At 37.1% G+C, this 27,312-nt stretch overlaps 1 protein-coding gene and 1 long non-coding RNA gene across 20 annotated transcripts in view; one reads left to right on the forward strand and one right to left on the reverse strand.

Moving 5' to 3' along the window:
- The window catches only part of MTMR2 (myotubularin related protein 2), a 102,012-nt gene extending 94,450 nt beyond the window's left edge, over positions 1-7,562 (reverse strand). For 2 of the 16 annotated variants that reach the window (XM_008513740.2, XM_008513742.2), the window contains exon 1: positions 7,227-7,481. In XM_008513740.2, coding sequence (XP_008511962.1) covers positions 7,227-7,306 — 80 coding nt within the window. In that variant the 5' untranslated portion in view covers positions 7,307-7,481. The other 14 variants (XM_070622951.1, XM_070622956.1, XM_070622953.1 and 11 more) reach the window with 12 other exon arrangements.
- Positions 7,558-27,312, forward strand: part of LOC139083828 (uncharacterized) — a 127,773-nt gene continuing 108,018 nt past the window's right edge. For all 4 annotated transcript variants that reach the window (XR_011540793.1, XR_011540792.1, XR_011540795.1 and 1 more), the window contains exons 1-2: positions 7,558-7,695; positions 21,664-21,802. This is a non-coding gene — a long non-coding RNA (uncharacterized lncRNA). The remainder of the gene's footprint in view (positions 7,696-21,663; positions 21,803-27,312) is intronic.

The following is a 27,312-nucleotide window of genomic DNA, read 5'->3' on the forward strand; positions in this document are numbered from 1 at the left end:
AATATTAATATTCAAATTAGGTGACCAAAAAATGCATAAAACATAGATTTCTCTGAATTTTCAATCAAATTTTTTGGTCAAAGATATAAATACTGGCAAAAGCATTCCTAACTAAGACTGCCCAAAATGGCCAGCTTTATTTCCCATATGAAGACCAAACCTTTAGAACTGAAATGAGAGAAAATACCTAACTAGAACCTGATGCAATATTCTGGGGGGAGACAAAACACATGGACACATGGCTTGGAAATGAAGACCAAACCGCAGAGGAGAAGCGGTATAGCCCATCCTCCTCCGCACCACAGGGCTTTACCACACAATTCCTTGAACTCTTCAAATGAAATAGCACAGCTGATCATTCTTCATTGGATTTCTATTTGCCTTTCACTTAATGATCTGGCAATTATTAAATGTATCCCTTTTATTTTATGGTCCTAGATGAGGATTATAAAAATCTGGCCCAAGATAACACATTAAAAAAAAGCAGAAAGTTTAAAAACTCAGAGTTTAGAGTGTTTCAAGATACAGTTCTCTTTTTTGGTCTGCTACAATATATCATCTCTCTCTCTCAGTGTATCTTCTATCTTGATCTCTTTCAGTGTATCTTCTATCTTGATCATTGCAATTGCAAACCTAAGAATGTCTCTGGCATAAGAGAAGTGCTGTAGACTTTAACTGGAAAATGTCCTCCTTGCTTTAAAATGACCCATTTGTATACCATGGAGAAGCTGCTGATTGTCTTCAATACTCGTTCTCTTCTATTCCTTAGAGACAGGATCTCCAATTTTTAGCTCAGCACAAGGCCTCCCAGAAGAGACTACTTTCCTTGTGGCTAGGTAAGGCCATGGGACCACCTTCTGGCCAAGAGGATATAAACTTAAAAGACTACAAGTGACTTTAAAAAGTATCCTTTGAAGAGTGGGAACATGCCTTTCTTCTTTCCTTCCTATTGACTAGAATGATTAGAGCTCCAACAGCAATTTTGGTTCATGAGGTAACAATGGAATGTAGGATACACTAAGCTAGAAAGAGTCTATGTCCTTGATACTTCAGATCCACTATATCAGATCTGTATTGACTATCTCTGGGCTTTTCTGTGGGAAAAAATAAAATTATCTCTGTTTTAAGCCATAGTTAGTTTGGATTTTCTGTTATACTCTACTAAACCTAAAGCTGTAACTTAAAGATGAAAGAAGAGTTTTCCAAGTATCAGAATTTAGGTTTTTTGAAGCATATAGATGAAAACACATTTTAAAAGTTAATTTTTATTACATTAAAAACATAGCATCTTCCCTTATTTAATCTAGGCTAAAAAGTATTTAAAGAGCTCATGAGTGAAACACATCTAGTAAGAGTCTGAAAGAAGGAAAATTCATCAGCAATTAGTCATGGGTACTATGTACTTGGGGAGAGGAAGAATTATGAAGCTTGCTCATTAGTGGTCTGTAGTGATGACAACATTGGTACATATATAGAAACACATTAAGAGGAATAAGCACCATTAGTTCCGTGTAATAAAGCTACAGGAAAGGGAACTGAGGTTATTATCTTCATTAAGAGGGCATCTTCTCAAGTCCCTTTAATTTTAATAACCTTGTACCAATCTTTTCTTTTTTTATAGTTCTATTTTTAACCTGACTTCCTGTGGAAAGCAGGCTTATCAAATCACTCCCTCTCCTTGCCTATCACCTCCCAACAGTTTTTAATCCTATCCACTGATTTAACTAAATCATACAGTAGGTACAAAGACAGCAAGGGCTTTACCTATTCAAAACTAATTTCCTTAAAAAGAGAAAATATTCTATACTAAAATCTAGAGAATTCCTACTGGTCAAGTCCTGAATTACTTACAACCTTTGGCCTGGCCCCAGAGATTCTGAATACAATAGCATTAACCTGGCAGCTTTCCAAAATAAACTTACTGCTTTCTGGACATTTGCATCTGGGCTATTTCCTTCCCTTGGGCATAATCCAGGATTTACTGGTTCGGGTGACAGCCCCCTGGAATTACTTCTCTATAATACTTTTTCAAAAAGCAGGTTACCACTAATGTATCTCATCAAGAATTTATTTTTAAGAAAAAGCCTAAAACGTGTATTCTTGATTTGTGCTACTCATGCCTAAGAAAGAAAAGACCTCAGGAAATTTCCTAAAAATCAGATATAATAAAACTACAAGAGACGATTTTTTACCCTCTCCTACTTCAGCCAATATTTTTACAAAAATGCTTTCAAGTAATAGGCTTATAGCAGCTCTAACCTAGGCCTTAACTTAGTCCATTTCGACTAATATTGATGAAGTTACCAGGCAACAATTAGTAAAAGACCTAAGGCAGTGGTTCTCAAACTTTAGCATGCATCAGGATCACCTGGAGGACTTGCTAAAACACAAACTGTTGGCTCCACCCCTCTGGGAACTACTGATCTACATTAATAGAAGACTACTGACGATAGCATATGGTTTAGAATTAACTTGTATTAACTAGCATACTTTTGATTAGTAATTATTCTCTTTAAACGTTCTTTCAGAAAACTTTACACAATAATCACTGATTAGTTCACAAGAATGGATCTTATCTAACAGAACTTTAAAGTTCTTCTAGGTTCCTGGAATAATGAAATCCAAAGTAATTTTTAGACTACCGACACGTTCAATATCTGATGCAAGGTGCCAATAATAAGGCCAAGGTTGGAGGTTCAACCTGTTAGCTTCACTTTGTTCTGTAGCTATAGTTTCTACCACTAATCCTGGCCAGTTGCTTCAGAAGACACGCCAAGACTAACAAGAGGAATGGGGAAGAATGTGTGATTAGACACAAATCCATCATCACTACTGGAAAAACAAACCAAAAGCACATTTCCTATCAACATGTCACCTCTAAGTGACCTTGAGGATGAAACTAGAGATGAGACCTTGCAATTAAATGTGTTTTAGAAATCTTAGAAACTCTTCTACCTCTTCAGGCTCTAAGTACTATCAAAATTCATGCAGAAATCCAGGATTTGCTGTTTTCAAATGATGACAATATTCAGGAAGACATGCAATTTAAAAATGTAATTAGTTGGAGACTACTTTTTTGAATATATTATGTGTACCTCCCCTTTGATTTTTCTTATCTAAGGTAAATGTAAATGTGAGATGCTCATAAATGCTAATGAGCTTATAGACTAGAAATCAACTGATAAACCAAAATAATCTGAGACAAACAAGTGGTGCCCAGAATAACCAGCACATGAGGATGTATAAAGAATGAAGGAAATACACATAAAATAAAATGACAAGATAAGTTAGAAACAGACCAAAGTAATAAAGAGTGGCAGATGGAACGCTAAGGGAACAAAATATTGTGAAGATATATAGGACTGGGCACTTCAGCTTGAACTTGATGTTTTTTTGTATGAAGCCTCTTGACATGTTAAATTGTTACTTTATAGGCCAAATGCAACAGAAGAAAACCCTTTTTAATCCTTTGAGTGGAAACAACAAATAAGACAAGGGGTGAACATTCGGGCAAAATTTCCTTATTCAAACATTCAGTGGGCACCTATCAGGCACTAGATATATTAGTATTTGCTTATGCATAAAAAGAAATCAAAAAAACCCACTCAAGCAGTACATTTTATAACAGTGCACAAACTGAAAACCTGAAAACTAGACTAAGAAGGCAGAATATTACCAATATAGTGTCAAATTCTGCTGCATAACTTACACAATTCTGAGGCTCAGGCCTACCCTAGCTATCATATCTAGCCTACAGTATTGTTTTATCTATATCCCAGATAAGTCATACTTATATCAAGAATCAGAGCAAGACCAACAAGAATAAAATTAAGGAATACAGCCATATTATCAGTGTGCTGAAGTGAATTTTTTCAGAACTCTTTCTCTGTGGGGCTGGACATGTGCGAAGAATGAACAGCAGCAGGATACACAGGAGGTGCTGAACATCACCTACTACCCCAGTGAAGTAGGGCAGTAACAAGTAGGACTCACCAAAGAAAATTACTTTTCATAAAGATGCAAGATGACAACTATAGCTGGTTAGGAAACTGCTGTCTGGACATCACACAAAGAATAAAATTGCTCTTTTATGACTAAAGGCATCAGGCCTATGATGACCTAGAAGGCAAAGCTAGAAGCAACAGCAACTTTGAGTTGACTACAGATATATACATATATCAAGACTCAACATCTGTTTAGTGTGAACTACAGATCCCAGAAGAGCCAGTCATCCAACTTCAGTGGAGTGTGTCATTTTCCAAAAAAGGGGGCAATCAGATGAGGTAGTGTATTATTTTTCAGATTTACGTTTTTCCTACTTCCCAGGAGTGTAAAACATCTTAAAAATTAACACATTTAAACACAGTATTTAACCTGAATTCATAGAAGTACTTGAAGAAATTAGAGATGAGTATACTACAAACTTCAGTTATAAATCTGACTGAAGTCTTTTTTCTAAACTGAAAAGAAAGATGCAAATACATAGTTTCCATTTTCAAACAAATAGGAAGCCAACACAATTTTTTGCATAAATAATTTTCCTTGGAGCTAAACTCAGCAGAAATTTGTCAATCTAGTGTGTAAAAGACAATCTGTAACACACCGAATAGTATTATTAAGTATTATTTTGCAGCAGCATTGTTTTGTCAAAACAAATTCACAAGGCAATTTCCTAAATAAAAACTGATAATTTCCTAATTGTATAAAACAGAAATCATAAACATAAACTACAATTTAAGGGGGATATTTCTGCAAAAGGTTGAGAAAATATAGTTCAAACATCAGTGTTTTGCTTTATCATAGGATAAAAAAAGTAGAAGCTTAAAAAATCTAGATAGCTACTTAGCCTTTTATAACCATCGTTGTGTATTACACCTGGCTTGTGTATTAGACTCACCTGTGATAGTTAGCCTAGACTAAGTTTCGATTTAAGCTAACAAGAGTCTACAACACAGCTATTATACACTGTTAATTAAAGAAAGTGTCACAAACAGGTGTAATAATTTATGAAATAAAAGCTATGAAAGAATTTAGCACAGTAAATTCTACCGTAGACATTCAATAAATGTTACTTTTCTACCTTCCGGAGTAAAGGAATGAAAGCTGGCATTCTCCTGTGGAAAGTAGAGAATCATACTTAGATTTTTGTCCAGAGAAGAAGCTAACACACTGTAGTCAAAATTCAAGGAGTTCTTAATTTTTTCAAATTCATGTCAATAACATAATTTTTATCAATAAGTTAAAATACATATATAAACTTTAAAGTTGCTGAGCATTCTTCTTTTTAGAAAATAAATGTGCTCAAGTGGCACAATGAGGTACATTAATTTGTAATGATAACAGACATTTATTTCGTGTGATTTCAAAAATCCATAGCAAAGGTTATTTGTCAAGGGAATATCTTAGTAATTGATAAGAATGCATTCAACTTAGTAAGTATTGCCATTAAGATAAAGCATGGTAGAATTTTAGAGCTCCAAGGTGCCTTACGGATTTTCTAGGTCAACCCCCTTATTTTAAAAGACGAGAAAACTGCAGACTAGAAAGGTTAAATGATACAGGCCAAATAGCTAGCTCAGCCAGGGTCTTGAGAGCCTGAGCCTCCTGACTTCAAGTACTTTCTTCTTTCTAACAGACTGTGCTGCCTCCTGTGGTTCTGAATCCTCACACGTGGATGTGATTATTGGTTGCCTCGTTTGTTTTCTTTACATTCTACTCTGAACCATAGTTGGCATCTGCAACTTTCCCATAAAATTATAACTTTCCAACGTGTTTTCTGAATGATTTTACAGCTAAATAAATCCTCAGCTTTCTAAATTTCAGAACCGTAAACACAGAATTCAAACAATACTTGAGACAAATGTACAATATACATAATCAAACGCAAAGAAAAATTCTTCTCTCCTGGATACTTCAATCTACAAATTCAAAACAAGGTTATTGTGCACCTCTGACATGCAGGGTCTCTGTTAAATGCTCAGGATATGACAATGAGTAAGATACAGTCCTTGTCCTCAAGTAGCTTATAGCCTAGTAGAGAAGACAAACCAGCAATTACACTGTGCTTGTTAACGACGGTGAAAAAGGGGTGGACAGGTTGCTATGAGTGCATATAGGAAAAGAATCTAATTTAGAATGATGGGATCAGCTAACGGTTTCCCAATGACGTCCTGAACGGCAACAGGAAAAAATGACAGTATCACCCACATTTAGGCGGAGTCCAGAATGAATTAAAAGAGACAGAGCAACTTTTATTCAGGGGAAAAAATTAAAATTGTGTGTTTCGCACAGCGGTTTAGGATCTAACAACTCTCTAATGAGACTGTTTTTCAATAGAAAAGAACCTGATTTCATTGTGGCTATAAAACAAATACAGGTCTTCTACTATTTCTTAATAAAATTTTAAATCACTGTTTTCAAACTAAAGAAAAAAACTGCATCTAAAACATGTCTAATTAATATTTACAACAGCTCTCTGCAAAGCTGCATACGAAAGTCCTCCTCAAATTTCCAGGAAAAAAAATTCCATCTGGTAGAAGAGAAATAACCTGGAGAACCGGTAGCTCAAGAAGGAAGAAAACTACCACTTATATTCACTCGGGGATAAGGAGCACTGAGATTCCTAGATAATAACTTTCAGCTGAAGGATCTAGAAAACAGACGCACAGTGGGCATTTTTATATACATTTTTAAGCAAAGTTGGTGGTGGCGGAGAATCAGAGTGTAGGGAAAATCGTAAATGATTTCCTTTATGGAAGTGAAATGATAAGAAAGAGAAGACACGGTGGGCTAGAACCCAAAAACCAAAGACATAAGGGTGGATGGAAGAAAGACTAGAGGATGGTTTTGGAAAGAGTGATAAAGAGAGGATGGCAGGGAGGAAATGGGGGAGGGGGAGAGTGGGGGAAGGGCTGTCCAAAAAATGATTTCAGAAGGAATGAGATATAAGAGAAAGTAATGAACTGGGGCTACCTCAACCGGAGATAAAATGATACCGGAATACGAAAGGTAGAGGGGCCGACAAAGCAGCAGTGAGTTTTAACCTTCCTTTTCCCAGCCTCTAAGCCCCCCGGAGAGGGAGGAAGAAGTGGTTCCCAAGTCCAAGGGAAGGAATTCCGGCATAGCCTTTGGAACCAGAGTCCGCGAGTTGGGGCACCACCCAGCGGGACCCCGGCCCCTCTCCATCTCCTTCGGACGCTGGGCGGAGCCCTAGGTGTCCGGGTTACCTGGACAGGGAGTCCACGCTGGGCGGCCGTGCTGCCGCCGGCTGGGAGCCAAGACTCTCGCAGCTCGAGCTCTTCTCCATGGCGCGGCGGGGGCAGCAGGGAAAGGCAGAAGCGACCTCCGAGGCTGCGGGGCGGGAGGAGCGGAGGGCGGAGTGCGCCGGGCAGGAGCCGCGGTCAGGCCGGGACCGGCCCGGGAGGGAGACCGGAAGCGGCCATGTTCCCCCAGCCTGCACCGCGCCCGGGGGCTGCCGGGGAGCGGGAGGACCCCGGCGCGGTGCCCCTCCGGGCCTGCCCGACGCGCTGGGCGCTGGGACGGGAGGTGACGGCTCTTGGGGTGAGAGGAAGGGAGGAACGAGGACCGCGTGGAAGGAGAGGAAATTTTAGGTCTAAGAGAGAGGAATAACAGAAGAAAGAGACGAGGATCTGAGGGATGGAGATGATGGAGACTGGAATGTGGGGGTCCAGGAAGGTGAGAAGACAGAGTAATAAAAGAATGTGGGCGAACAGTAGGATGAAGGGGCAGAGGGACGTGGGGGTCAGGCAGGGAGGAAGAGAACTTAGGGGCACATAAAGGATGAGGATACGAGAGATGAGATGGCAAAGTGTCACCAGATTAGGGGCTGAAAATAATGATGAAATAATTATTAATTAAATAATGATTCAGGGCTGCTTTGGAGCCAGTTAGACATGGATTCAGATCCTCCCTCTGCCAGTTACTCGCAGTGTAATGCAGGCATTGAACATCAGCTTCCTTCTCTGTAAAACAGGGAGAAGAATAATAGCTTCACAGATTAGATGAGTTAATACATATAAAATGCTTAAAACAATGCTTGACACATAGTAAGCCCTCAAATGTTAGCTATTAGTATTGCTACCTACTTCATAAGGGTTTTGGGATGGAATGAACTAATGTATATAAACAGTTTCTAACACAACTTCAATAAATGGTAGCTGTAGGAGGGGAAGATAGAGGAAGGGTGGCAGACAAGAAGTGATTGGTATGGGAAGGGTAATGGGGAAAGTGTAGGACAGGTAGAAAAAAAATTAATGCTCATCATTTTTATTTCCTTTCCACCCCTGGCCCAGCATTGTAGAAAGGGCGCTAGAAAAGAAGCTGAAACTTTCAGGCCTACTATGACTTGGTTTGAAGTCTGTGTGGTCTGGAAGTGTCTGTAGGGGAAAAACAATTTGGCGTTAATCCATCGTCCACGCAAAGAGGAAATGGGGAGGGAACTGAAAAACATGCAAAAAGAATTAGAGACATAGACTACTGGATGCAGTGGTGTTGGATAGAGGGCAAACTTTTAGCAATCTTTCCTCGCCTTCTCAAATTCTCCTGCAGGGCAGGAAGGGAGGGGAGAGGGATAGACTTGTGATAAGAGAACAGGAACTGGGTGAAGAGGAAATGCTTCTGCTGGTAATTTTCTGTTACAGAGGATACAGGAAGGACATAGAAAGGATGCCATAAAGGAATTTTTCTGATTAAGACTGAATCCCAAGCACATCAAGTATGGGGTGTAAAATTATGCAAAGATTATTTCTGGGAAAAATTAGACAAGTAATCATTTTTTTGAAAACTTTCTTGCTGGGATAAGTAGAATTATGTTGATTTAAACTAGATTTAATTTATACAAACAACTGATGTTTTTAAGAAAATCTTAAGGTATAGGGCCAGTGAAATATTGACTTGCAAGTACATTCCACAGAAGAACAGCCCAGCTTAGTTGTGTTCAGCATAAGCTAGAGTACTTATTAAAATGAATGAGTATGTGTTTAAGCACAAAAGGCTTAGCCTTTCTCTTCCCTTCTCCAGCTCGGTAAGGACAGGACGGCAAACAGTGGTTTTTATTTCTATCATTTTTAAAGAGACCTTAACTGTACTCCTCTGATAGGCAAAGAGGATAGGGAGTCAGAAACACATAACAAGCATACACATCTACAGTGATTCATAAAAAAATTTGCTCCATCCCTACCTGCCTTCCAAAATGCTGAGTGACTGTCGTCGGATACTTTGACATAGATTTTTCCCAGTTAAGTTTGATGAAGACTGATGAATCCTTGAATGGGAGACCCAGGTACTTTCTGTTACCCTTCATTTCTAGCACTGCATTAATAGAGCACTTGAAACTGTCTGCCTGATGATGTAATAATTTGTGTATGGATCTATTTGGTGATTAGTAAAGATCAGTAATGTAAGTGTAGAGACTTTGGAACTAGACAAATCTGAATTGGAATCCTGGTTCTGTCACTTACTTGCTGTATGATTTTGATTAAGTAGCTTCTCCGATACTCAGTTTTCTCATCTCTTAAAATGGGAATAAAAATATATTCCACATAAAGAGCTGTTTTTCTCTACACAGAGTTGATTACACAGTAGGTTCTTAGTAAATGGGTCTGTTGCTATTATTATTTCTTCTTCCTCTGAGTTTTAATGCTTTACTTCTAAATACTAAAACAGTAACTTCTCAGAGTGAACAACTAGCAAAGAATAATCTCAGCTGAAAGTTAAATTAGTACTGAATTCTTCTCCGACATAGTGGCTGCTATGTCGTATACCCAAGAGAAATCAACTTGATTAGGACTTTCTGCAATCAGTTTTCTCATCTTTTAAAAGAACATTTTAGCCTATCCCAGGCCATTCAGGAACTATTGCTATAATCAAATTACAGTCTAGGCTCATCTCTCCTGTTAAATGGTTAACTTGAGATCTTTCCAAGATGTTTTCTTATTTGAAATCTAGGCTAGTGTTTCTCAAATTACTACGGGAAGAAGCAGTGTTTTTGTTTTTAATTTCCAAACCATTACCAAGCAATGCTTTTTTAAAAATAAGCAAAGTTAATTACTAGAAAAATGAAGTTTAAGAAAAACCAAAGGCATGTAAATACAAGGCCACTTTTTAAAAAATATTTAACAGATGTACAATTACTCTGTAAAAGTTGCATGAAAGTTTCTAAACACATATTCTCAATTCTATTCTCATCTCATCATAGACAGGCAACACATAGTCCATGTACAGGCACTGGTTGGTGAACCACAATTTGAGTGGCTTCTATAGGTTTGGGATTGGGATCTATAGGTTTGTTGTCTGTCAGTTTGTCAGAGGCTGTTTATTAGATAATCTGAATCAGAATAAGGAAACTTCTAGGGGCCAGCCCCATGGCTGAATGGTTAAGTTCACGCGTGCTACTTCAGCAGCCCAGGGTTTTACTGGTTCGGATCCTGAGCCCAGACATGGCACCACTCATCAAGCCATGCTGCGGCGGCATCCCACATAGCAGAACCTCTAGAAGGACCTACAATTGGAATATACAGCTATGTACTGGGGGGGTGGGGAGGGAGACTTTGAGAAGAAGAAGAAAAAACCATAAGATTGGCAGCAGATGTTAGCTCAAGTGCCCAACTTAAAAAAAATAAAAAGAATAAGGAAACTTCTCTTGAGATAGTAATGTGGTGAGTTATGAATAGACAAGTAGAGGGATACTTCTCCTTCTCTTAAAACACATGTGCCAACAACATAATCCTTGGAAAGATCAAGCATGCATAAACTTTATAATTAATTATTTCTGTCCCAAAATTTAATTTTTTGATTACTTTAGTTTGGAGAGTTCCACTTCTAGAATGGAGAAGTAAACTCCCAACAGACTGGCCTTTCTACAGATACTGGCTATAAAATAGACAAAATAAAGAAACAAGTACTTGAGGAGTCAAGAGAGTGAACAGAAGCATGCAGAGTCAAAAATGTCTAGGAAGTGATCAAGACAGAGTGAGTTTCCCATTTTTGGTGGCTTTGACCTCTGGACAGACCAAAATTGTGGTGCAGTGCAGGGTGGCAAAAACTCATATAGAAAGCCCGCTATCCCTCGGGCCTGAGGAACCAAGAGGAGGGAGGACAAAGCAGCTAGAGAATGAGGCAGGAATTCCAAAAAAGAGAATCTGAGAGGGGAACTCTAGACTCTGTATATAAACTCAGACAATCTCTGACTAAGCCCTAATTTGATATGAATAACATAAAGGTAGAATGCATGTGGCTCAGATAAAAAGAACCAAAAATGGAATATCCTAGTCTTCTAGATAAAAGAACTAAAACAAGATTTGAGTTCTTACCCAGGATAAGGAAGACAAAATTTTCTGTTTGTTTCAAACCAAGTTAATTTCATGGTAAACAAAAGCATCAACACTTTGAAGAGCAATAAAACAGAATCCAGAGACTCTAAGACAATATTTATAATGCCAAAGACACAATTCATAGTTACTTGACATAAAAAGTACTAAGAAAATGGGGCCTATTCTCAAATGAAAAGATAATAAAGAGAGGCTGAATTCCAGATGACACAAATGTTGGAATTATCAGACAATAACTTTAAAGCAGCTAACATAACTGTTAAATGCAGTAAAGAAAAATACTGTAATCAATGAAAAGATAGTAGAACTCAGTAGAGGAATCAAATACATAAAAAAAGATACAAATGGAAATTTTAGGAAAAATACAATACCTAAAACAAAAAGATTCACTGGCTGAGCATAATGACAATGAATTTACAGAGAAAAACATCAGAAACTTGAAGATAAATCAATAGAAATTGTCCAATATGAAAAAGAGAGAAAAGAGATTGAAAAAGTATTAACAGAGCCCAAGGGACATGTGGGACAATATCAAAAGGTCTAATATACAGATAATTGGAGTCCCAGAAGAAGTAGAAAAAATTAGGCAGAGAAAGAACTGTAGCCAAAACCTTGCCAAATTTGACCAACAACATAAATTTACAGGTTCAAGATGCTCAGCAAACACAAAACAGGATAAATACAAAGAAAACCATGTTTAAGCACATCATAATTAAACTTCTGAAAACCAAAGATGAAGAGAAAATTTAAAAACAGCTAGAGAAAATTGATACATTACCTATAAGGGAACCATAATTCTAAAGGTCATACATTTCCTAACTGATATTATGGATATAGAAAACAGTAGAGCAACATCTTTAAAGTGCTTAAAGAAAACAAAAGGTCAAAACAATATATGTCTTCCATAAAAACATCTTCAAGGATCATGGTGAAAGAAAGACATTTTTAGATGAAGGACAATTAAGAGAATATGTTGCCAACAGACACCCAGTACAAGATATGCTAAAGGAAATTCTAAAGGCTAAAGAGAAATGATACCAAAAGACACTTGGACATTCAGGATGAAGATTAAGAATGGAAAATATCTGGGTAAAAATAAGAGACTATTTTCCCTCTTAATTTCTTTAAAATACATATGACTAAAGCAAAAATTACAACATTTTCTTGCAGAGTTTGTAATGTGTGTATATATAATATATATGAAAATTAAAACATAAAGGTTGTCAAAGGTTCATTGTATATGAGACTATATAATTGCAAAGTTTCATTCAGAGATGAATGAGTAAAGAAAATATAGACATGGCAGAGCAAGAAAGAAAATATGGGTAGCTATTATAATCTTAATTTCCACGGTTTATTACAAAGCCTTTGATTGGAATGTATAATTCTTTCTTCTAGCACTCATTCTATGTTTTCTTTATCCTCATTCAGCACCTCAGCTGGTTGGGGTTGTTTGCTTTTTTAGATTATCCAAATCTTTGTTACTGAGAGATGTGAATACATGGAATTCCTGCCTGTATTGTATTGCTGCGTGGTCTTTCATAATCTTTCATCGTTAGATATAGCAGTTAAAGGAGGCAATTCCAGAAGGTCTCTTAGGTTCTAAATATATTCTTTCTTGCTTTTGTGATGTGGCAGCCACTCCCATTTCCCTTTGATAATCAGAATAAATCACTTATTGAGTCAGTATTTCCCCTTCTTACCTTTTAATTCAGTAATACCAAGACCTCAGGATGATCTGATGGCAGTTTTGACTTCCACTTTGGTAAGACTACTGTTATGTCCCCTAATGAAATTGTCTATCTTTTGGTTATTAATACCTGTAGACCAGCAAAGCACAAATGGGAGATGGGAACAAACATTTTGCAAATAGGTCATTAGATAGAATAGTGAGTGAAGCCACTCTCAGTTCTACACCTTGAGTTATAGATCCATGTATGTCTGTGAGGGAAGGAGCATTATATATTGGAAGCTGTCTCAGAGGATGTATTATATTCTATAGAGAAGAAGATCAACCTTATAAGATATAGTCCCCTGGGCAACGTCATAACTGAGCCTTCAATATAAGTTCACTATTCTATAATAATAATAATACCAGCTTCTTCTGGGTGATGGGGCACATGGTAGAACCTGTGAATCCAATGGACACTCCCTATTGTCTCACTTTAGCTGTAAAATGATTTCCTTCTTCAAATGCAGTGTTGCATGGGATACCATGGCAGTCAATAAGGCATTTAGTTCCGAGGAAGTTGGTGCTGGGCAAAAGCATGGCAGACAGAGAAAATAAATCTGCATCCAGACTAAGCAGACTAAGTATCTTTTCTTCTGAGGACAAATCATTGTCAACTTCATAATGGCAATGATCAATGTAGTCAATTTACTGCTAGGAGACCAGCTACTCCCTCCCAGGTATGGTATCACATTGAAAAGTTTGCATTGGTCTTTGCTATTGTCAGGTTAGGCATTCAGTAATGGAGGTAGCCAGGTCAGGTTTGTCAAAAAAAGTCCATATTGTTCACTCCATCTTGAGCCTAGATTCTTACCATATTTGTTTATAAGCTCGCTGAACAAGTACTAGAGTTTGCTGGGAAAAGAAGCTCACTGAGAGCCACAAGATAAGTCATCTTGTCACTAGGTTATTGAGACCCTCTTCTCTAGTGGGTCCCTTTTGGTGTGCATTTGGTGGAATAAAATCTTGGTGCTCCAGGCCCATTCCAAGATGTCCATCTACAACCACTGCCTCAGATTTCCTTGTCACCAATCTCCCAATTTGATTGCTTCCCCTTACTTGAACGTTTGCCAAAACCATTGGCACTAACCATAAATTGATATAGAACTAAGCTTATGACCATATCTCCTTATAAGGAAAGTGAACAACAAAAGAGATCTCACTAGCACAGAGCAGAAACGAGAGTACCATCTGAATGTTATCTAATATTTTGAGTAGACTAAAAGGCAATTGAATAGTTGAGAATAATACCATAAATGGTAAACAGAACCGCACTGCAAATGTAGAATGTGAATCTGTATTTCAAGACAAGTGGATCTGTAAATGTAAATATTTTACAAATCAGCCAGAAAAGAATAGCAAAATTTTGAAATACAATGACAAACATGGCAGATTATATTTTCCAATATACCCATTACAAATATACCCATATGCAAATATACACATTCCCCTTCCACTTCTTACAATATGATGTTCACACTTCTCCACTGAGAGGTGGAGTCCGTGTTCTCTCCTTTTAAGTCTAGGTGAGACCATTACTACCAAGAAGTAACATTTTGTGACTTTTGAGCCTAGGTCATTTTTTTTTTTATTGCAGTAACATTGGATTATAACATTATATAGCTTTCAGATGTACATCATAATATATTTTGAATTCTGTGTAGGTTACATCCTGTTCACCACCCAAAAACTAATTATTGTCTATCACCACACATGTGAGCCTAATCACCCCCTTTGCCCTCCTCTTTCCCCCTTTCCCCTATGGTAACCACCAATCCAATCTCTGTTCCTATGTGTTTGTTTGTCATTGTTTTTATCTGATACTTATGAGTAAGATGATACGATATTGGGCTTTCTCCCTCTGACTTATTTCACTTAGCATAATACCCTCAAGGTCCATCCATGTTGTGTCACAAATGGCCGGATTTCATCATTTCTTATGGCTGAGTAGTATTCCATTGTGTATAAATACCACATCTTTATCAATTCGTCCCTTGATGGGCACCTAGGTTGCTTCCAAGTCTTGGCTATTGTGAATAATGCTGCAGTGAACATAGGGGTGCATGTGTCTTTATGCATTTGTGTTTTCAAGTTCTTTGGATAAATACCCAGCAAGGGAAGAGCTGGCTTATATGGTAGATATATTCTTAATTTTCTGTGTATACTCCATATTGCTTTCCATAGTGGCTGCACCAGTTTGCACTCCCACCAGCAGTGAACAAGGGTTCCCTTCTCTCTACATCCTGCCCAACACTTGTTGTTTTCTGTCTTCTTAATTATAGCCCTTCTGACCGGAGTGAGGTGATATCTCATTGTAGTTTTGATTTGCATTTCCCTGATAGCTAATGATGTTGAACATCTTTTCATATGCCTGTTGGCCATCTGTGTATCTGCTTTGGAGAAATCTCTGTTCAGATCTTTTGCCCATTTTTTAATTGGGTTGTTGGTTTTTTTGCTGTTGAGACGTATGAGTTCTTTGTATATTTTGGATATTAACCCCTTATCTGATATAAGGTTTGCAAATATCTTCTCCAAATTCTTAGGTTGTCTTTTTGTTTTGTTGATGGTTTCCTTTCCTGTGCAGAGCTTCTTAGTTTTATGTAGTCCCATTTGTTCATTTTTCTTTTGTTTCCCTTGCCCATCAGACACAGTAATTGCAAATATGCTGCTAAGACTGATGTTAAACAGCATACTTATGCCTATGTTTTCTTCTAGAAGTTTCATGGTTTCGGGTCTTACATTCAAGTCTTTAATCCATTTTGAGTTGATTTTTGTGCATGGTGTAAGATAATGGTCTACTTTCATTCTTTTGCATGTGGCTGTCCAGTTTTCCCAACACCATTTATTGAAGAGACTCTCCTTTCTCCATTGTATGCTCTTGGCTCCCTTGTCAAATATTAGCTGTCCATAAATGTGTGGGTTTATTTCTGAGCTCTCAGTTCTGTTCCATTGATCTGTGTGCCTGTTTTTGTGCCAGTACCATGCTGTTTTGGCTACTGTAGCTTTGTAGTATATTTCGAAATCAGGGAATGTGATACCTCCAGCTTTGTTCTTTTTTCTCAGGAATTCTTTGGCTATTCGGGGTCTTTTGTTGTTCCAGGTAAATTTTAGGATTCTTTGTTCTATTTCTGTAAAAAATGTTGTTGGAACGTTGATAGGGATTGCATTGAATCTATAGATTGCTTTAGGAAGTATGGACATTTTAACTATGTTAATGCCTCCAATCCAAGAGCATGGACTATCTTTCCATTTCTTTGCGTCTTCTTCAATTTCTTTCAACAATGTTTTATAGTTTTTGGTGTACAGATCTTTCACCTCTTTAGTTAAGTGTATTCCTAGGTATGTTATTCTTTTTGTTGTAATTGTAAATGGGGTTGTATTCTTAATTTCTCTTTCTGCTACTTCGTTGTTAGTATATAGAAACACAACCAATTTTTGTATGTTGATTTTGTATCCTACAGCTTGACTGTATTCATTTATTATCTCTAAAAGTTTTTTAGTGGATTCTTTAGGGTTTTCTATATATAAAGTCATGTCGTCTGCAAAGAGTGACAGTTTCACTTCTTCTTTTCCAATATGGATCCCTTTTATTTCTTTTCCTAGCCTGATTGCTCTGGCTAGGACTTCCAATACTATGTTAAATAAGAGTGGTGACAGTGGGGATCCTTGTCTGGTTCCTGTTCTTAGAGGGATAGCTTTCAGTTTTTCTCTGTTGAGAAAGATATTTGCTGTGGGTTTGTCATATATGGCCGTTATAATGTTGAGGTATTTTCCTTCTATACTCATTTTATTTAGGGTTTTTATCATAAATGGATGCTGTATCTTGTCAAATACTTTCTCTGCATCTATTGAGATGATCATGTGATTTTTATTCTTCATTTTGTTAATGTGGTGTATCACGTTGATAGATTTGTGGCTGTTGAACCATCCCTGTATCCCTGGAATGAAACCCACTTGATCATGATGTATGATCTCTTTTTAATATGTTTTTGTATTTGATTTGCTAGTATTTGTTGAGGATTTTTGCATCGATGGTCATCAGTGATATTGGCTTGTAATTTTCTTTTTTTGTGTTGTCCTTGTCTGGTTTTCGTATCAGGTTAACGTTGGCTTTGTGGAATGAATTAGGAAGCCTCCCCTCCTCTTCAATTTTTTGGAAGAGTTTGAGAAGGATAGGTATTAAGTGTTATTTGAATGTTTGGTAGAATTCACCAGGGAAGCCATCTGGTCCTGGACTTTTATTTTTGGAGAGGTTTTTGATTGCTGTTTCGATCTCCTTACTGGTGATTGGTCTATTCAAATTCTCTACTTCTTCTTGGTCCAGTTTTGGAAGGTTGTATATTTCTAAGAATTTATCCATTTCTTCTAGATTGTCCAATGTGTTGGCGTGTAGGTTTTCATAGTATTCTCTTATTATCGTTTGTATTTCTGAGGTGTCTGTTGTAATCTCTCCTCTTTCATTTCTGACTTTATTTGAGCCTTGTCTCTTTTTTTCTTGGTGAGTCTAGCTAAGGGTTTGTCAATTTTGTGTAACTTTTCAAACAACAAGCTCTTGGTTTCACTAATTTTTTCTATTGTTGTTTAGTCTCTGTTTCGTTTATTTATGCTCTGATTTTTATTATTTCCTTCCTTCTGCTGATTTTGGGTTTTGTTTGTTTTTCTTTTTCCAATACCTTTCGATGGGCTGTTGCATTGTTTATTTGGGATTTTTCTTCTTTGTTGAGGTAGGCCTGAATTGCTATAAACTTCCCTCTTAGAACTGCTTTTGCTGTATCCCATAGATTTTGGCATGTCATATTTTCATTTTCATTCATCTCCAGGAATTTTTTGATTTCTCCTTTGATTTCTTCATTGACCCAATCATTGTTCAGTAGCATTTTGTTTACTCTCCACATTTTTGTGGCTTTTCTGATTTTCTTCCTGTAGTTGATTTCTAGTTTCATACCTTTGTGGTCAGAAAAGATGCATGGTATTATTTCAATCTTCTTAAATTTATTGAGACTTGTTTTGTGCCCTAATATGTGATCAGTCCTGAAGAATGTTCCATGTACATTTGAAAAGGATGTGTATTCTGTGGTTTTTGGAGGGAATGTTCTACATATATCGTCTAAGTCCATCTGGTCAAATGTGTCATTTAAGGCCAGTGTTTCCTTTTTGATTTTCTTTTTGGATGATCTATCCATTGGTGTAGGTGGAGTGTTAAAGTCCCCTACTATTATTGTGTTACTGTGTATTTCTCTTTTTATGTCTGTTAATAATTGCTTTATATATTTAGGTCCTCCTATGTTGGATGCATAGATATTTACAACTGTTATATTTTCTTGTTGGATTGTTCCCTTTATCATTACGTAGTGCCCTTCTTCATCTCTTGTTAAAGTTTTTGTTTTAAAGTCTATTTTGTCTGATGTAAGTATTGCTACCCCTGCTTTCTTTCTTTGCCATTTGCATTGAATATCTTTCTCCATCCTTTCATTTTCGGTTTGTGAGTGTCTTTAGGTCTGAAGTTTGTCTCTCGTATGCAGCATGTATATGAGTCTTGTTTTTTTTATCCACCTGGCCACCCTATGCCTGTTGATTGGAGCCTTTAGTCCATTGACATTTAAAGTAGCCATTGATAAATATATATTTATTGCCATTTTGTTTCTTTTTTTTCCTGGGTGTTTAGTAAGTCTTCTCTGTTCCTTTTTGTCTCTTGCTCTTCCCTTGTGGTCTGATTGCTTTCTTTAGTAATATGTTTGATTTCTTTTGTCTTACTTATTTGCTTACTTATTATAGGTTTCTGATTTGTGATTACCATGAGGATCCTATATAATATTCTATGTATATAACAGTCTGTATCGAGTTGATAGACTCTTTAGCTTGACCTCTTTCTAAAAGCTCTACTTTTTCACTCCCCTCCTCACACATTTTATGTTTTTGAAATCATATCTAATCTCTTGTATATGTCTATCCATTACCCACTTATCATTGAAATAGGTAATTTTAGTACTTCTGTCTTTTAACCTTCACATTATCTTCACAGGTGGTTGGTCTGCTACCTTTACTATATTTTTACCTTTACAAGTGATTTTATTGCCTGTTTTTTTGACAATTTTTTTATCCCTTTTTGTAGTCATCACTTTCCCACTTAAATAGGTCCCTTTAGCATTTCTTGTAGAACTAGTTTCTTGGTGATAAACTCTTTTAATTTTTGCTTGTCTGGGAAGCTCTTTATCTCTCTTTCCAATCTGAATGACAACCTTGATGGATAGAGTATTCTTGGCTGTAGGTTTTTTTCCTTTTAGAACTTTAAATATGTCATGCCATTCTCTTCTTGCCTGTAGGGTTTTGTCTGAGAAGCCCACTGATAGGCTTACGGGCTTTCCTTTGCATGTCACTTGTTGCCTTTCTCTTGCCACTTTTAGTATTCTCTCTTTATCTTTAATTTTGGACATTTTAATTATAATGTGTCTTGGTGTGGGCCTCTTTGATCTTATCTTGTTTGGAGCTCTCTGTGCTTCCTGTACTTGAATGTCTGTTTCCTTCCTTAGGTTAGGAAAATTTTCAGCTATTATTTCTTCAAATAGATTTTCTGCCCCTTTGTCTCTCTCTTCTCCTTCTGGGACACCTATAATCCGAATATTAATGCACTTGATATTGTCCCAGAGTTCCCTTACACTGTTCTCATTCTGTCTAATTGGTTTTCCTTTTTTATGTTCAGCTTGGGTGATTTCCTCTAGTCTTTTGTCTAACTCGCCGACCTGTTCTTGTGTATCGTCTACTCTGCTATTGAGTCCCTCTAGTGAATTTTTCATTTCCAGTATTGTCTTCTTCATTTCTGATTCTTTTTTTTAATATTTTCCAGTTCTTTGTTGGTGAGCTCACTGTGCTCATCCTGTCTTCTCCCAACATCTGTGAGCATCATTATAAGTTTTTGTTTGAACTCTTTTTCAGGTAGATTGCTTATTTCTGTTTCATTTAGTCATTTTTCTGGGGGTTTGTCCTATTCCCTTGTTTGGAATGTATTTCTTTGTCTCCTCATTATGCCTCTTTCTCTGTACTTACATCATGTATTAGGTGAGTTGACTAAGTCTCCTGATCTTGGAGAAGTAGCCTTACGTAAGAGATTCCTTTTGAGGCCCAGCAGTGTGCTTCCCTCTCATCACCAGTCAAAATGATCTAGGAGTGACCCCTTTGTGGGTTACTTGTGTCCTTCTGCTGTGGCAGGGTTGCTCTTAATGCAGGTACCCAGGGAGTCTATTCTTTCGTTCCCAGGCCAGCTGATTGTAAATCTGGTTTGGTGAGCCTCAGCACCATTGGCCCCAAGGTCTAACACATGCTCCTGTTGTAGTTTTCCTGTTAATTAGCTAGGTACTCATTGTAGCTGGTTGCTAGGCTCAGGGGCTTACAGTTGCTATAGGCCTCAGGTCTACCAAGCTGTTGTCAGTTCTCTTAGAAGTGCAGCTGAGTGGGGCTGGCACTTGGCACTCAATTATTTCAGACTTTGGAAGGTGGGGCTGATCCTTTTTATGGCTATTTGTGAAGCACAGGTCTTCTGCCACTGATAAGCCTCACCTCCCACAGGACCACACACACTGTCAATACAGTCCTGGTCTGTGCACACTTCCTAACCCCCTGGAGCGTAGCCTGATGCCCCACTGCAGAGGCCCCCATCTCTCCACCAATGCTCCCCACAGTTCACCTGGTCCTCACACAGGCCCTGCCCCACAGAGGTGGACACGTTCACCTGCCTGTAGAGGATCAAGGCACCCAGTCAATGCAGGCCAACAAGTAGCCTGAGGGCTTACTGTTGGGTGGGGCCGGTCCCTAGGGCAGACTGCCTGCCCTGGCTGAACTAGATTAAATCTGCACTCTAGTGGGTGTGGCAGACCCCTGGGCTCATAGGCCAGGGGAAGAACTTCAATGGTGTCTGCCTGTCTCTGTCAGCACAACTGGACTAGGTGACAACAGTGGTCACCACCAATGTCTCAGTCTCCAGAGAGGTCTCTCCTCTCACTGAGATGCACCCAGAGCCTACCAGGTGAGTCTCCTTTCACCAAAGGACTGTCAGCCTTCCTTCTGGTGGTTTTAGGTTGCTGAGATGGATGAGTTTGTGCATGGACCATTTACGACTCTGGTCTTCTTGGCTTTCATCCAATAGTTTTCTGGGGGTATTCCCTGCTGCACTTAATAGCCAGCAAAGCCAGATAGTAAGACCTTTGTCTCAGTTGTGCTGAGTCTGAATGTAAGGATGCTTATAGCAGTATCGGGCCCCTGCTCAGGACCTCACTTCTCCAGAGAGGGCTGCGTACCTTAGGTTGACTCCCACCTGGCCGGCTGAGAAACTCCACTGCTCCTGAAGGTGGCTTTTTTTCTCTCCAGAAGGAATTTCTGCCTCTTCCGGCTTAGTCAGGACTATCCCTTGTTGTGGGGGTTCGTTTTAGCCAGTTTTCAGTTTTCTATCCAGGGTAATTTTTCCAAAAATAGTTGTAACCTGGTTGTGTTTGTGGAAGGAGACGACTTCAGAGTCTGTCTATGCCGCCATCTCGATGAGATCGAGGCTAGGTCATTAAAGATGTGGTTTCTATCTGATTCTCCCTTTCTCAGGATTCTTGCCCTTGGAACTCAGCCACCATGTCATGAGGAATACCAGGCCACTTGGAGAAGTCATGTGTAAATGTTCCAGCTGATAGCCAACATCAATAGCTAAAGTTCTAGCCAACATCCTGCATCAACTGCAAGACATGTGAGTAAATAAGCATTCAGATGATTCCAGCTCCCAGCCATTGAGTCACCCTTGGCCTTTAAATTATCCAGTTATAGTGGAGCAGAGAATAATTATGCCCTACGTGCCTTGTTGAAAATGTGTGAGCATAACAAATGTTGTGACATGCTACAAAATTTGGAGGTGATTTTGCTACATGGCTGTAGATAACCAGAAAAATAAATGTCTAAAATTGGACTTTATTGGACTGGCAGTCAATTAATTATTCCATAGTTCATAATGTGTTGTCTATTTTGGTGATTTAACAAATAGAGGCATAAAGCTATCAACTCTAACATTTTCAAACTCACAAGGCTGATTTTTTCATTATTTAATGAACAATTATAATATACCTGTAATATAGACTAATCAAGATGCATTCAGAACAATGGGACAGATGACCAGCTCCATATAAGATTATCAGGGAGCTTTGAGGTAATATTTTACTAAATTATTAAACATTTTGAAAAATAACACTCAGTGCTAACAAGAGCATGGTGAAATAAATACATTCATATATTACTGAGAGCACTGAAAACTGAAGCAATCCTCTTAGTAATATGGCAAGACATGGCAAAATCGATAAAGATATTCCTATGAATTTATGCAGTAATTCTATTAAGTATTTACCCTAAAATGAGAGAGAGAGAGAGAACCAATTATGATCTTAATTGCAGCATTATTTTTAGCAACAAACAATAGAAATGCCCAAGAATAGGGGAGAAATAAGGTACATCTACCAGATTATAGCTATTCAAGTAATAATTAGGAAAAGCTGTATAGAAACATGGAAATATGTTTATGGTATCAAGTGAAAGAATATAAATACCCTTTCATTACAATTACACAATATTTATAGTCATATGGATTAGAGCTAGACAAGAAAATATTAGAAGACAAAGTAAACAGAATAGAGAGTCATCCAAAAACAGATTTACGTATATATAGGGATTAATCATATGGTAGAAGTGATTTCAAATCAGTGGAGAAAGGATAGACTCTTCAAAAAATGGTGCTAATACAGTTGGCTGTCCATTGTGGGAAACATTAAAGAGAAAGATGCCAGATAGATAATAGCTAGATAGATAGATAGATAGATCTTTAATCAATCAATGAGAGTTCTTTTTATAAATGGTTTGAGATAGAAATCTAAGTATGTATTTCTCACAAAGAATAGTAAAGCAAAAGTACTAGAAGAAAATACAGGAGATTATTTTCATAATTTTGATAAAAACGACCTTCTTAAGCCAGACAGAAAACTAGAAACCAAAAAGAAAAACCTAACAGGTTTGACTGTATAAACTATGAAACTTCTTTCTAGTGAGTGATACTATAAACAAAAATAAAATAAAAGTGACTGACTGGAAGAATATATTTGTTACATATAAAATAAAAAGGAGAAAAATATCCACAATATAGAGAGTGTTTATAAGTCATAGGAAAGGCAGCAACTCAACAGGAAATTGGACAGAGGCCACAAAAAGATATTTCATGAAAAAGATGCAATTAGCCAATAATATAAACATTAAAATACATCACACCTCACTGGTAATAGGGGAGATGACAATGACAATAGCAATGACATATTTTTCACTCATAGGATAGGCAAAATGGACTTATTGATAATAACTAGTATTTGCAAAGTCCAAAGAAAGATAATCATATACTGCTGGAGAGTGTGTAATTTGGCACAGCTTTTATTTGGAGGGTTTTTTTGGTAGTATCTATTAAAATTAATAATGTGCTCTTTGATCCAGATGTTCTACTTATACGAGTGCAGCTTAGTAAAATATGCTTACTTGTACATGAACATACATATATGTCAAAGGGTGCTCATTATAGACACATACACACAAAATAAATAGCTTAACTTTCCATTATAAAGTCCTACACTACTACCAAGCTATTCAAGATCTCCAGGATATGTTAGCAAAAACAAACAGAAACTTGTCAAGTAAAATATATTTGATTGGTATGTATTTAGAAAAAATTGAATACATTTAAATTCATGAATATAAATGTGTATTAAAAGATCCAAAAGAGGAAGTATGAAACTAGCGGTCCTTATAATCTCTTGGAAAGGAAAATTACTTGGATTGAGGAAGGTGAGTGTGAAATGGAGTTTTAAGTTTCTACTTTATATATTTTGATATGTTATAAACTTTTAATATCAAGCATATATTTGTGTAAGTTGAAAAGCGATGAAAATCAAGAATCAAATGTATTATAAGGTATCTGTAAATGATCTTTAATAATAATCATTAAATAATGTAAAGCATTATTATAACATAAACAATTTTCAAAGCTCTTTTATATACACAATTATCTTATACTTTATCTTTACAACAATTCCACGAAGTAGGTAAGTTGGTAGATACTATTATCCTCATTATATAGTTGAGGAAACACTCTTAGAGAAGTTAAGCAATTTGACATACTTTGTATTATTGTAATTACTGAACATGCAGTCTCTTTTCTCATCATGAGATAGAAGCAAAGGTAATGAGTTTGTCATATGAGTGTAGTTTATGAACGTTCATACACAAAAGATGGACATGTGGCTTTAGTGCATTTTGCAGAGTTTGCAAAGTTATAATAATGCTATAGACTGATGATTTATTTTACTTTATTTTTTTATTTTTTTTGTGGAGGAAGATTAGCCCTGAGCTAACATCTGTGCCAGTCTTCCTTGGCTTTATATGTGGGTCACTGCCACAGCATAGTTGGTGAGTGCTGTAGGTCTGAACCCAGGATCTGAACTTGTGAACCTAGGCTACTGAAGTAGAGCACACTGAATGTAATTGCTATGCCATTGGGCTGGCCCCTACACTGATATATTTTTTTTTTACAGTATGTTATTTTTTGGTGAGGAAGATTGTCCCTGAGCTAACATCTGTTACCAATCTTCCTCTTTCTTTTTTTCCTCCCCAAAACACCAGTACATAGTTGTATATCCTAGTTGTAGGTCATTCTAGTTCTTCTGTGTGGGATTCCACCACAGCATGACCTGATGAGCAATGAGTAGGTCTGTGCCCAGGATCTGAACTGATGACCTCCAGGCCACCAAAGCAGAGCATGCAAACTTAACCACTCAGCCATTGGGCCAGCCCCTAAACTGGTAATTTTGAAGAAAACCAAGATAAGTAGAATTATCTTAGGATCATGATATAATCAAATAAAACATAAATGTACTTTATAAACAATAAAATGCTATGCAAATGGTAATTATTATGGTGGCCCCAGTCGAGTTGCAGATAACTTAAAAGAGCTAGAAACTTTGAGCAGAATCCTGGCTTTAATACTTCCTACACATGTGAATTTAGAGCAGTTATCTAAACTCTCTGAGCTCCTGTAAAATGTAGCTAATATTTCTTCTTCTCCTCTTGCATCTTTCTACATCGTGTGCCCATAACTACACACACATATAGGTTAGAATGTGAGAATTGAGATGATACATGTAAAAGCATCTAGTACAGTGCCTGACACGTTATACATGTTCTATAAATGGTAGTTCTCTATCTAATTCATTAAAAGAATGAAGAGACACACAGTATAGGTGAGACTAAAAAAGAACAGAGGGTTGAGCACTGTTGAAATTTTGGTGGTAATTGAGGACCCCAACAACTTTTTTCTGGTGACCTCGGGGACATGTTAAACAACAATCAACAGATTGAACTATTTGAAATACATTTACCAAAAATCTCTGTTTGAATCTATTAATCTCATATTTTCAGATAATGTGATCTCTATGATTGTGACTTAATCTAGCAACTGTCACTTTTACATTAAGTTAAATTGTCTCAGTTTGATCACAGTTACTAAACTACACATTTGTGGACATGTAGCCTTCCTTCTTTGATTCATTAAAGTTACTTTCACATTCATGACATTTTCATGACTGCTTGATATATTACTTCAGGCATCAGGAAGCAGATAAAAGATTTCTGGCATCTTGGGAAGGATGAATTTGTCCTGGAAGAGATTACATCTTGATATATTGTTATTGAGTCTCCTGGAAAGAGTTGTATGAACTGTCAAGGTTTGGTACCTGTTTTCAGTGTCTAATGTTGAGTATCTAATGTATATCACTTTTATGTGGTGTGAGTTGCTTATACTTTCAAGGTCATCTACTGCATTTCTGCTCCAACTCATGATAACTAATGGGGGTGTATGAGACAACCACCTCTCCTTGGCTTTAATGAAGTTTGTGTTTTCAGCTGAAAACTAATCAAAAACCTCCTTGTCTTCACATGGGGCTGCAATCACTTTGAAACATTCAGAATGGAAGATAAAATTGAGTCAAAATAACTTGAAATTTGTTTTTGTTTCTTTCTCTCTTGTCATAGCCAGATGATTTTGACATATCTTTGCTAACAAGTTTTCTATCCTAATATTAATATTTTCATACCTCCTTCAAATCTTTGCCCAAATGTCTCCTCTCAAGGTCTACCTTAAATGTCCTATTTAAAATTTCACATACAGCCCTGCATTCATGTCTCCCTTATCCTCTTCTAATTGTTTTCATACGACTTATCACCTTCTGCTTGTCATTCACTTTACTTGTTTATTCTGTCTATTGTTATTATTGGTTGCCTCCTTCTAGGAATTCTTACTGGTTTTGCCCATCGATGAGTCCCAAACATCTAGAAGTGCACTTGGTACAAAGTAGGCATTCAATAAGTATATATTTGAATGAATGAATGAATAAGTATGTCTTATAGGTGCCTCCAAGAAAATCCTTGATCTGATTTGATAGTGCTCATGAGAACACTACCTAATCACAAGGGAAATGGTATTCACTGTCAACAATGTTCTGAATGAGTGATAACTTCCTGAAGAATATGTTCCTTTGGCAAAAAATGTTTGCATTTTTTTCCCCTCCCAGGCAATCTGTCCATCACTGGGTTTCATTCTAAAATGCCTGTTCATTTCTTTGTAATGCTTTCACATTATTCATGACTTATAATACCGTTATAGTTCAAGATGTAACATCTGTGCAGTACAACAAAGATGAAAAACTAGGAACATTCTTTGTATTACCAAAATAGGGATCTTTGGATCTCTGTATAATAGAGATCTCTATACAATAGAGATCTTCAGATCTGTGTCTAAATTTCAAAGCTTGGATTCTGTCATCACAATGCTATATTGTTAAATGTTATTCATATACTCTGAAGCACTTAAAACAAATTAAATACTGATTTTTTTTAAATTGAAAAGTTAACTAATAGGAAATCTCAAAAAATAGTGATATGCTTATGCATAATTTAATGGCAGAGAAGAAACACCAGCAAACCCCCCACCTCCCACATTTGAGGGCTACAGTTTCAAAATATGGAGAATTCATATATGTGTTCCCAGGTCAGCAAGGTTTACATAAAGGAAACTTGCACGAGGAAATTGAAGGAAAGAAAGAGATGAGTGTAAATAACTTGGAAGGAGGTTAATTGGGAAGTGGTGCTTTCAGGAGGAGTTGTACAAGGCCAAATCTC

This window comes from Equus przewalskii, chromosome 6, assembly GCF_037783145.1.
Source record: "Equus przewalskii isolate Varuska chromosome 6, EquPr2, whole genome shotgun sequence".
Taxonomy (NCBI): Eukaryota; Metazoa; Chordata; class Mammalia; order Perissodactyla; family Equidae; genus Equus; species Equus przewalskii.